The following is a 12,838-nucleotide window of genomic DNA, read 5'->3' as shown; positions in this document are numbered from 1 at the left end:
GACATCTGATCACTGATTAAGGTGGCATCTGTCTGGTTTTTCCACTGCAAAGAGGATAATTCCATTTGTGTTAATATACATTTGGAGAGAGATGCTGTGAGATTACCTTGGCCTTATTTGTAGCCAGATTTTCTTTACATGTGTGTTGGGATGGAGGGGTGATGGGAGGTGGGATGGGGTGGACCGTGTAATCTGTTCAGTCTGTACATCCCAAGTACAAATCAGAGCTTGCTATGATTATGCCGCACAAAGAGGGGAAGAAACCTTTGCACTATAATAAATAGCTGGGGCTACATCTTGATATGCATAAAGGAAAATGTGATATGGCATGTTTTTATTGTGTGTGTGGAGATGTGTGTTGTTCGTTGAATTGAGTTCTTCTTATCCATGAGTTGATTATTTCTTAATAAAGGGTAACATGTTTTGAGTGTCTACAATGTTCCAGGCACTGTACTAGGCTCTGCATCTCTTATCTCAGTTCATACAACACTGCAAAGTAGACATCATTAGCTGTTTTACAGATAAGGATACCAAGGCTCATGGAAGTAAGTTACTCAAAGGCAAGTGGCAGAACTGAACCTTGAACTCAGGCTTGTCTGACTCAGAAGTGTGTGCTATTTCCGAAGCACCAAGCTTGCTTTCCTACTGTGTGCCAGGCCCTGCAATTAGTGCTAGAGATGCAGAAGTATGAGACAGATGTTCAAGAAGCTCACACCTACTGCACAGGGACCTTAGGAAGAGGCACCAAGGGCCTGGGAAGGAACCTTTATTATGGGCATCATCCTTGTTTTCTTGGTGACGATCCCTTGTCTTGAAAATCACTGAAATGGTTTTTCTCAGGCCTTTAATGAGTCAGGGTGGATTTGCCAGGTTGCCCTCAGCTACAAATGGCTGAACAGAGGAGGGAACTAATAGTGATGCAATGCCTGCTCTGCTTGTCACTGACTGTTATTCATCTCAGCCCTGCCATGGGTGAGTATATTATTTTCTCCACTAAGTACATGAGGCATCCAAGACCCAAAGAAGCTAAATAATATCATCCCCAAAGTCACCAGCTAGTAAATGGCTAGCCAGGAGTTTGATCCCAGATCTAACTGATTCCACAGCCAGTGTCCGATCTCAGTGCCCCTTGATATGCCAGGGGTACAGATTCCAGCATCCTTGCTGCAACATGGCTATGCATCCGCTACCTTCTCATATGTAGAAGAGGTGGTCATGTTTACATAGTGCCTGATGGACATTGACAACGGTTCATTTGTACCAAGCTTTTTTTTTTGCTTAAGCCAAAGGATCTTTGGGCAGCTTTTGCTTTTTTTTTTTTTTTTTTTTTTTCATCTCCTCCCCACAACAGTCAGTCCATATCAACAGGGCAAATGGAAAGTGATGATTCTGAGTCATTTGTGACATATAAAATGCTACTGTGTAAACAAATGTGCTTCCCTAAGAGAGATGGCATATGGCAAGTCAGGTCTCTTTGCCCCTGGCTTTTGATGAGAGGGTTTAGTTCCTCATAGAGGCAGTGCTTAATAAATAGCATTTCATGTGGCTGCTAATAGTTTGTGGTCTTCCTGTCTCCAGGCATTTGCTGAACTGTGTAGCGAAGAAGGGGACAGAAAAAAATCCTTCATTCCCCTGCCTGTCCCATTTGGCAGCTCCCTAGATTCTCTCAGATCAGTGTCCTTTCTATTTGCTATTTTTGAAAATGTGAAAGCAAAGTGAGGTCACTGCATTGGAGTAGTTGGAAAAGAAAAGGAGACTAATGATTAGCAATCCCAGGGATTAGGATGGGGAGAGCAGGTGGCAATCTGGTTTATTAAAATTACTCCGTTTGGTTCCTACCATATAGAACCGAGGTTCACTGATTATCTTGATTCTGCTGCTATTGTCCTGCTAGAGGCAGTGAGAATGAATGACCAAAAGGTGAGATTAGCAGTAGATGGAAAGAAAAAAAAGGAATTGGAAGTTGTTTTTGATTTCCCTATCTTAGTTTGGATTCTCCCAGACCATATCCAGAGGCAAGGATTCAAGCATAAGCAATTTATTTGGGAGGTTCAGGAACCATTGGCAGGGAATTGAGAACAAGCTGGGAAGGGAGAAAGGCCAATCAAGGATTGCTACTCCTGTGGAAGACTGGAGCTCAATTCCACTGGTGAACCCTGGGAATGGTGGTGTAGAGCACATATGTCAGAATGATCTGTCTTCCCACTCCCACTCAGGGAAGGGAGCTGAGGTATTTATACACCAACTTCTGAGTGTCGGTGATTAACAGCTGCTCCCTTGTGGTGTGCTGGGCACACAGGCAGAGTGGTTCTCTGCAGTTTAGGAGAAAACCCTCAGGCAAAGAGATGCAAATGCTGCAGTTGAAAGTCAACCAGTGTGCACTGATGTGGTAAAGCCAGAGGGATATGGGCTGGGTATCAACAGCATCTGCTATGTTCCCTTAAAACAAAACAAAACACCCATTCCTCCCCCAGTATTTCTGTACCACTAAATAGCACCAACATTTACTCAGGTTCTTATGCCAGAAGACCTTGGAATCTTCCCTGATGCTTTTTGCTCTTACCTTATGTTCAGTCATGAACTCCATCTTAAAAATACACCTTGAATTGTCCCCACCATCATCTTTGATTGGGTTTCTGCGACAGTATCTTAGCTCAAATTCATATTTACACTCATTCCCCTGACGTGGTAGCCAGAGTGATTTTTTAAAACCTGAATGAGATCATTTTACCCTACCCCACCAGCTCAAAACTATGCAGTGGCCCCTCATCCCTCTTAGAATAAAATCAGAAGTCTTTACTGTGCCCCAAAAGACCCTCCATGATCTAGTCTGACTTCATCCCTGACTTCAGTTTCCATATGTTCTCCTCTTTGCTCACAGTGCTCCTGCTAGATGGCTTTTCTTGCTGCACTCCTGCCTCAGGGCCTTTGCATTTGCTCTTTCAACATAGAACTACTCCAGATACTCATATCACTCAATCCTCTCAATCACTCAGCATCTGCTCAAATGTCACCTCTTTAGGAAAGACTTTTCTTAATACTCTGTCTAGAAAAGAGCCTTTTGTCACTCTATTCTTTAATCTTTTATTAATTTTTCCATAGATCATGACCTGAATAATATTAGTTTCTATTTTATTTGTCTGTTGCCTGTCTCTTGCATTAGAATGTAAGTACCATGAACACAAGGACCTTGATTCTCTGCATTGCTCCCAGCTCCTAAAAGAGTGTGACACATAGTAGGTATTGACTGAATGAATGGATTAATAACCATTTACTGGTCCTGCTGAGAGGACCCATCTGTTAAAATTTTTCAGAACAGACAGGAGAAACTTGAAACCTTGGTTTGATAACTGTCTGGCTGCCTCTTTTCCCAGAGCTGGCTCTAATGAAGAATAAACACTCTTAACAGAGACGGTTGAAGGTCCTGGGATTACTTCCAATATGTTCTTTCCTGACGTCCACTGCAAATCTTTAACTTGTTCATTTTTCTTTTTGTTTGCCTTTCTGAAAACAATGGAAGGAAAATTGAAGGAATCAATGTGCTACATTTCATATATGATGATGGGGACAAAGTGTAGTCTTAATTTTTAAAAAAATGATCTAGAATACAAAGTTGGTTATTTCCCCCTAGTGCCTGGCACATAGTATGTGCATACTAAATGTCGAGTGAATTGGCAATGTCATCTATTTGATGTTCTTAAGTTTTCATTGTCTATTAATTGTTCTGTAGAAGGTATTGGATTAGAGGGTCCACAGCCTTAAACATACCAAAGAGTGGGAGGATTTTCTCCATCACTGCCCCTAACCCAGAAAACCCTTAGCCTGATGATCCATGCCCATTCCTTCTCATACGTACCAGCCCATGATCCTAAAAATAGTCAGTAGAATCAGTTCTATTTTTTTGTGTGGTTTAATTTAATCCATTATAAAAGTAATGCAGGTTAATTTTAGAAAGTTTTTTAATTACAGAAAAGTAAAAGAGACGAAGAAAAAAATATGTGGTTCTACCACCCAGAGATAACCACTGTTAATATGCTGGTGTATTCCCTTCCAGTGTTTTCTATGTGTATTTTTTACACAAATTGAATATACAATTGTATTTCTCTCTTAATATCATAACATAAGCATTTATTCTTGGTATTAATACTATGAATATGTCCTTTAATAGTTGCGTACTATTACATTTTTCCTGTTTTAGACCATTTAGTTTGTTTTATATTTTTTTAAAATTATAAGTAATGCTGGATAAATATCCTCATCTTTGCTGGCATTCCTGATTTTTTTTTAGGATAGAGTCCCAGAAATGGTGTAACTTATTCTAAAGGAGACAAACTCTTAATACATTTTGTGAGATTTCATTTTGATTTCTAAAACTGTTTGAATGTGACTTCCATAAAAGAGCTCTAGAAAAGCAGATTGCCTCAAAGAATTTACTTCCAGTTTTGCAACATTTCAGACATAGAGTGTTTTAGCATTCAGTTTAAATGAGCACAGAAATCTTCTGTAGGCTGTCTCCTCTTCAGGCCTCTTCTCTCTCTAATAAAACGCAGCATTGGCATTATAAAAATCTTTCTTTGGTAAACAACGTCTTTTTGTGTTCTCAAGGATTGTTTTCCTAAGTCTTTCTGGCGGGTATTGGGTTTATGCCTCGAATTATGTGTCGTATTTTTGCTTGCCTGTTTATGATGTCTTAAGGGTTTAGTTATGCTTTGTGTTTTGTTTTTTTTTCATTGCCAAAGGAAGTCCAGATTTCATGGCAGTGAAACCGGCTTTTACAAGTCTGTCTGGGTCTTTCCTGAAAGGCCGGGAGATTACCTTGGCAGGGACTGTTCTCGAGAACATTGCATGGATAAGGAGTCTCCTCTCCACGGCTAAGCCATCCTGGAAAGGGCCTTGCCAAAGATAAGCGGTTTATCAATGGAGGGAAACCATGTCATTCATAGATATGAGAGGCCAGGCATGCCATCTAGGAGGGTTAGGATATAGGATGGCTTAGTAAATATGTCTCAGTCATACTACATAATATTATGCATGCAACATTATTGAAAAGAATAAATCAGACATCTTTCTCTTACCTGAAAAGACCTCCATATTTTGTTAATTCTGAATAACAAGATTTAGAGAAATATGTATGGTGTGATCTCATATTTGAAAAAAAAAAAAGGCAAAAATCATGTTTAAGGGTTTGGGAGGCCAAGGCGGGCAGATCACCTGAGGTTAGGAGTTCGAGACCAGCCTGGCCAACATGATGAAACCCCGTCTTTACTAAAAATACAAAAATTAGCCAGATGTGGTGGTGGGCACCTGTAATCCCAGCTACTCAGGAGGCTGAAGCAGGAGGATCACTTGAACCCAGGAGGCAGAGGTTGCAGTGAGCCAAGATCACACCATTGCACATATCAGACCGTTGGTAACTCACTTGTATGTGAAATTGGGCTAGATGAGAATAAGGAACTTTGCTTTATACAACTCTGTTGAATAACCTGTTACAATGAACATGTATTACTTTTATAACTTAAAGGAGGAAAATTAAAAAAAAAAATACTGGAGAGGGACAGAATAGGAAGTGGGATTTAGGAGCTAGTTATGTGAGACCTGTGCAGGGTGGGTCATCAGCCTCTCTGACAAGGCTGATGCATGTGCCACAGAAGGCTCCGCCACCAAGAAAAGTGGGGCTGAGCCGGCGTGTCCTTACCCTGGCAGCTGCTAGAAAAATTGAATATGTTGGCATTCACTGGAGATATCACATCTGTAAAGTCTTCTGGGGGAAAAAAATGGGAGTGATCCAGAGAGTCAAGAGTTGCCATGTGAGGGCTTGAGAGAGGGTGGCCAGGAGAGATCAGAAGAATATGCATTAAAAGCCCCAGAATGGAAAAGATTAATTCCGCCTCTGAATCACAGAGCTCTTCGTAGCCATCTGTGAGACAGGCCCCAGGCCTTGAACTAGAAACAGTGCCCAAGGCTTTTATTAACCTTCTTCCCTTGGGAGTGAATGCTGAGGTGTGTGTCTTCAAGGAGTGATGGCTCAGAGGCTACACAGCTCTCAAACTTGATTTGCTTTATATTCTATTTGTGAGTTAGGGTGTGTTCACGGCGAATGGATGATTTAGATGATGATGGGTCTGCTGCAAATATAAAAGGATAATTGAATCTCGAAGTCTATTAAAGACTGTTGTCTTACATCTTGTGGGATGACATTTTATTACAAGGGCCAACTTGGCTCTTGTATTCTGTTTCTTCTCTTCCCTTCCTCCCTTTCTTCATTATCCTTAAAAAATTAGATTTTCCCCTCTGCCAATCAGCAGTTGCAAAAAGTCCTCCAAGAAAAGTCAGGATGCCAGAAAGGCGTACCTGGGGGAGGCGGAATTGCATGGCAGTGGGGTACAGGGGCTCCAGAGTTGGCCACTGTGTGGCCTCCAACAAGTATCTTACCTCCTCTCGCCTCAGTTTCCTTCTCTGTAAAGTGTGGGTGATGATGTTTACTTTTTAGTTGTCTTGAAGATGAGGGATGATGATGCTTAGCACAGTGTCTGGCACTTTTCAGCAAGCTTCACGATCCACTGTTGTCATCAGGACTTTTGTTATTCTCAGTTCTGCCACGTTTTCCCTGTGTCCTTGAGCAAATCGGCTCCTTTCTGTGGCCCCCTTGTTCCTCATCTGCCAACTGAACTCTCCGCAGTTAATAACTCCAGCGATGTTTGAAAAAACAGCAAAAGCAGTTGAACAGAAACAACAATAATCCAAAAACCCACCCCGATTCCTGGGTAGGATAATGTCATTTCGCTCAGGACTGCTCTCAGTAAGTGGGCCTCTCCTCTCAGAAGAGCCTGGAACCTCTCTGTTCCTCAGAGCTGCCAACACTGGCCTTGTTCTGTGGTCTGATCTGCTGGCGACCTCTGTCCGCACACTTCTGAGACTGGCCAGGGGCCCTGGCACAGTCACACTGCACAGCCCGCCAAATTGAAAGGCCCTTTCTTTTGAGCAAATAGCATCATACACGTTGCCATCAAGAAAATGAAAGCATTTGCAGTGGCGCGGCATCCAGCTTCTCTCTGTGGCCTTTGGAAACAATTTTGTGACCAGAGAATGGTTGGAGACAAAGGTCTTTCTATCTGATCTGCTCACCAGGCTGGCATGGGATCGTGGGGGGCCTATGTCCCTCTTTTCTGGCACCACACGGATTGATATCACTGCATTTGTCTCCTCTCTTTGATTAGGACAAGGCAGGCAGGCAGCAGAGGGTTATATTTCAACTGCCCTTGACTCTGTTTATAATCACAAACATGAAAGGAAGGGAAAGAGATTGAGTTTATAGGACTGGTTCTTTGTGTAGCCTAATTTATCTCTCTCAGGCAGCAGTGGGCTGAGCAAGTTTCCTTTTTGTTTCCAATGCAGGAAACTGAAATATGAATCTATGTTGATGAGAGAATAAAGGAATTGAAAGAGGCATAAATCTTATCTTCTTGCAACCCTAGAAGATCAGCTTCTTGTGAAGAAGGGGATTATACTTCTGTAATTAACTGCTTTGCAGCTCCTGGTGATGGCTCAGAGCTGAATAATAGCACCCAGCCAAGTTGGATAAAAGACTGTCGGGTGGGCGGGTGCGGCCGCTCATCGTGAACAATGGTCTCAGGGCTTGACATCCTTTCCCAGTGCCCTGTGCTCAGAGAGTCCAACCAGGAGATATTTGTTCCCTGTCTATCAACATTCACAGCAGAGAATAAAATTCCAGAACAAATAGCTCAAAGAGACCTGTTTCACTGGAGGCTGGTAGCTGCAATGAACTGCCTTAAAGGACCAAGCGAGGTTCTACACCTCTTTGTGTTCCAGCCAGTGCCCGGGACCTGTTAGGTGCTTATTGAATGCTGGTTGGAGGTGACTGCTTCTCAGCCGCTGTGCTGTCTCAGGAAAGTTGCCTCAGTTCTCTGATCTTCAGAGTTAATCATCCACACAATGCAGGGGGTTCTTAGGGAATTCTTGTGAGGAAGAAATCAGATCATGAGTATAAACAAATTGCTTAGTACAGCCTGGCACATGGCAGGTGATCAATAAATGGTAGCTATTATTATTATATTGTGAAATAAAAATGGATTGTGGACGCATAGCCATTATAATAGTCAATGTTTATGAGGCTTCCCCTATGTAGACACTGCATACCTATTAGTACATGAAAGGCCCACAGCATCCCTCTCAGGTCAGCAGGATTCTTTCCCCCCATTTCACTGGTGACAAAATGGGCTCAGAGTGGAACGACGATCTGCTATGGTTAGGAGCAGGAATGGAGACTGACACCCAGGTCTTTCCCTTGTCCCTTTTTCCTTAGCCCCTGCCCCTCAGTACTGGAGTCACAGGTACTCAGCCCCTCAACCCACTGTACTCTGAAACTCACAGGATCAAGCTTCTGAGCCATCTGTGTTTCCTTTTCTCCTCCATGCTGCATGCTGAAATCTCTAGGAATCCTAGAGATTCTTCTTTTGAGATGTTTCCAAAACATCTCCCTTCTTCAATCCCACTGCTACTCATGCTGGTACAGACCCTCGGTTCATGACAACCAGGCTTCCTACATCAAGCAGGCACCCGAGTAGTGTCTCAGGCCCAGGTCCTCTTTCTGTCACCCCTCACATCAGTGTCAGATGAGTGACCCTCACCCCACTCTCCTGTCCTTTCCCCCTGAGGGAGCAACAACCCCTCCCCTGCCATATTAAGTCAGTTCCATGTTCCTTTCCTGGTATTCAAAGCCCTTTAGCTGACCCACCCAAACTTGTCTTCCTACTCACAGTCAGAACCTTGGGTCCAGCTGAGCCTGTCTCAGTTGCCCTCAGGCAGGCACCCGCAGCCACTCTGTGGGCTCAAAGGATTAGACCCTTGATAAAGACTCAAATGTCTGCATTCAGTGCACAGTTAAGTGTTTAACAGAGTTATGGAACATAGAGATCATGTCTTCCATTCACCCACCCATTTTACAGATGGAACCCAAGGTCCAGAGAAGCTCAATATCATGCAGTGAATTAGTTTCAGAACCAAGTCTCAAAGCTAGGCCTTTAAGCTTAGAATTCAGCGTTCTTCCATTGGGTCAATAGGCCATACCACCTTCAGTAATGACTGGCTGCCCGTGGCTGGCAGGGGCAATTTATTTAGTCCTCAGTCTACATATGGGCCCTGAACCTGTGTGGTGCCCCAGAGGGTCAGCCTGAAGCCTGCTGAGGCTCTGAGGTGGGTGCTGGGGACAGGGATGTGATGGGCAGAGGCTGGGTGGTGGCAGCAGCAGAGGTGGGGGTGGGAGATTGAGATTTAGGGGGACTGTTGTGTATCTCAGCAGCTGTAAGACAGATGAAAATGGGGCTGAGTGTCAGGCCAAGCAGTGTGCTGTGGGAACATGGCAATTAACTTCTCTATTTGGATGGGAGATGGGATCCAGGAGGGCTTTAGGGAAAAAGTGACCTGTGACTCTGAAGAACAAGAAGGACTATGTTCATGGCACCAGAGGTCAGATATTCTGGATGGAGGAGCAGCATGGACAGGGCAAGACTACCTGGCATGTACCTGGTGAACAGCGCAGCTACAGCAAGGGAGCCTGGAAAAGCAGAGGAACCTGGACTCCAGCTCTGACTCTGCATCTGGCCTGACCCCCTCAGGGTTTGGGCAAGTCACTTCACCTTCCTGAACCTCAGTGTCCTTGTATGTGAAATGGGCATCACGATGTTATCTGTCTCCTAAGGCTATTGTGGGGATTAACCTAAATAGTAAGGCACCAAATACGGGGCCTGGCACGTAGTAGGTATTCAACAGAAGACCTAGTGTGGCTGGAGCTGAGGTTATTGGGCCACAGAGACAAACAGATGTTTGGATGGCACTGTTTTCTTTTGCCTTCCAATGGGCCCTTTCTGCTCCTTCCCGGAGCTTACCAGCTGGCCTGGGAGGGCTGCTTGCCCACTCATAGTTGCCAAGATGTTTGGCTGTGCCCCCGTCCAGAACCATCTTCTGGTCCTGTCTTCATCCTTGAGCTCTTTCCAGCCTGCACCCAATAGGGTACTCGTGTTCCAGGTCTGCTAACGTTTGCTGGCAGAGCCCATGTTTGGGAGCGTGAGATGTGTTTAGGTAGAAACAGACACTGAAAACAGCTGCTGGCTTCTCTGCCATGGTAAACAGGGAATAAAGCCCCCCAACTGTGGGCTTCGCTGGGGAGTGGGGAGCACAAGGCAGGCCCTGCTTACTGTTGCTTTTCGGGAGGGGAAGGCCATTTTTCTTTAGGGAGTGGGCCAGCCCCCTCAGGATTGGGTTGGGACAGGGGTGGGGTGAGATGCAGGGAGGGAGTTGGAAGCCCTCCCTCTCCCTGGACTTCTAGCTGTTTGAAGACTCCATAGGCACTTTCTACCATTTGGTGTCTGCGAGACAGGGTCATTTCTTTAAGCCTCTGTGGATGGACCATCAGCAAAAGCAGTTTTTGGCATGTCCTTGTACTGTGTTGATGAGTGATGTCAAACTTACCTTCACATCAGCATCACTTGGTTGGTGCTGATTTAAACATACATATTCCCAGGCCCTTCCTGAGGCTTGCGGAATCAGAATCTCTGAGGGAAGGGCCCAGGAGCCTGCATTTTAACAAACTCTTCAGGCGATTCTGGTTCAGGCATTCAGGGAACTACACCTTGAGGACCACTGGCAGGTTTCTAACAGGTTATCTGGGAAACCAGGGGGAAGGGGCAGTCAGGAGGAGGAGAGGGCCAGCCCCACTGCCCTTAACATGCACGTCCTGTTATGCTTTTTGACTTGGACTTGGAAGCAGATGCTTTTAGATGCAGGTCTCTTAGAAACACATGCTATCCCTGTTCTAGAATATAGAATAGAGTAGTTCCCCTTCCTCTAGGTGTGCCTCGTTTGCTGTCCACCCACTCATCCATTTATCCACCCACCCACCCACCCACCCATCCATCCACCGACCCTTTCATCCACTCACCCACACACCCACACACCCACCCATCCATCCATCTACCCATCCTTTCTGGAGTGCCCACCTGCTTTGTGTCTGGCTCTGGGCTGAGCTTTGGAGACACCAGAACTCTCCATTTAGACAAACAGACACATAAATCATCATAATACAGGGGAATCTGTTCCATGATCAATGTCTCAAATAAGTACTGTGGTGGCACAGGCAGAGATGACACAATCCACTGGCAGGGAGAAGGGATCAGAGAAGGCTTTGGAAGACAGCAACCTGTGAGTGGGCCATAAACGGTGAACAGTTTGCTAGATAGAGAGGGTGAGCATGAGGGTGTGTAGGAGGGAAGGTCAGTTCTGTGAACTAAATCCTTTCACATCCACATTCAGAGCAGGGGCCTATCCCCAGGCCCTATGGAGCCCGTATTCAGAGGCTCATCTGTAGCTGTAACCTCTAAACTTGGCCCTATCTCCTGACATTTCTGAGTGAAAAGGAATCACTCTCTAGTGTGTGTGCTGCAGGCCCGTGGTGGCTGTCACAGTACAGTTATTGCGGAATTAACAGGTGAACAGCCATCCAAGTGGAGAGGCACAGAATACTTCCGGTCCTAGCTCTGTCTCCAACTCACTGTGTAACTGTGGACAGTTTCGGCCTCAGTTTCCCCATCACTAAGATGGGAGATTGGCTGTCAACTCTGCCAGCTTTCTGCCTGGAGTGCAGCCCTGACACCCTGCCTGCAAGACACACGTTAGCAACGACCGTTCTCTCTATGCCAAACTCATTTGTCTGAGCATATCAGCAACACGACACCTCGCAGTTCAGTGGATTTGATGTGAGCTCCGGCCCCTGGCATACCTAGCATGTAATACCTGCAAGCTGAAAAGGAGCATTTGAAGGCAAACTGCATGGCAGGAGGAAGCCTGTAGGTGGCGCTGTGGCTCCGGTTGCCGAGCTGCTCTCGGGAGATCCATTTTCAGAGGATCTGGGAAAACCGGGCAGGGTTGATGGCAGCTCTTTCTTCTCGGTGCCCTCGCAGTGCAGCAGGCCCCGCTTATTTGCAAGAAGTAGCCAGGTCAGCCCACTGGGCCTCCCCAGCCCTTGTGCCCCTTCGCATGTTTCAGAGCGCTGTCTTTTCCTCTGGGTCCTTCCATTCAGGAGAGGAGGAGGAGGAGGTGAGCCTGTTGAGAATGGCGTTGGTGGGGCAGGGGCCGGTTCCCCTGTTTCTGGGGAGCCTTTCTGTGCTGGTTGCAGGCAGGGGACCTCAGTGTGGAGCTGCGGTGAGCCTGTACCCCGTCGTATTTGGATCACAGCCCGCGTGACCCCCAGCGCCCTCCAGGCACTCCACACCTGCAGTGATTCGCTTGGTATTTTAAAAGCACTCCATCTTCTGCCTGCTGCCTTCTCTCCATTTATGTGGGTCCGGGTTTTCTCCGAGCCATCTAATAAAGAATCCAGGGGGGAGAATGATGGGGGCGAGGAGAGGGAAAGTGCTAACATTTATTAAGTGCCCGCTGGGTGCCCAGCATTTCCTCAACAACCAGAGTAGCGGTCTTTCTGCTTTCTTTCAGCTGCATGACGCTCTCCTCCGTCCAAAATCGCAGGCCTAACCTGGCCGTGTAAAACAAATAGCAGGGAAGCACCTCTGATGGAAGGGGATGGGGCACCTAAGGCCCTGTCCCTCACCATTTCTCATCCTCCCCACTCCTAACAGACACTTTGGTACTTCCGTGAAACCTGAATCTAAAAGCTCTGAGCTCATTAAATCTATATATAACTATCCAAGGAAATAGTATCCCCACTTTTCTAATATAAAGCTAAAGGCCAAAGAGGGAGAGTGTAGGACCATACAATTTTTGTTTGTTTATGTGTTTTTGTTTTTGTTTTTGTTTTTGAGATGGA

At 45.6% G+C, this 12,838-nt stretch overlaps 1 protein-coding gene across 1 annotated transcript; it reads left to right on the top strand.

The window, feature by feature from the left end:
• Positions 1-11,943: 11,943 nt before the first annotated feature.
• LOC112605639 (putative uncharacterized protein FLJ41423) lies at positions 11,944-12,443 on the top strand. Its single transcript, XM_025355297.1, is given in 2 exon segments — positions 11,944-12,169; positions 12,172-12,443. Coding segments are annotated over 2 exon segments (498 nt in total).
• The last annotated feature ends 395 nt before the right edge of the window (positions 12,444-12,838 follow it).

The sequence above is a fragment of the Theropithecus gelada genome, chromosome 14, assembly GCF_003255815.1.
Source record: "Theropithecus gelada isolate Dixy chromosome 14, Tgel_1.0, whole genome shotgun sequence".
NCBI classification, from domain to species: domain Eukaryota; kingdom Metazoa; phylum Chordata; class Mammalia; order Primates; family Cercopithecidae; genus Theropithecus; species Theropithecus gelada.
Note: the sequence above shows the minus strand (reverse complement) of the source record. Positions and strands in the feature narration are given on the sequence as shown.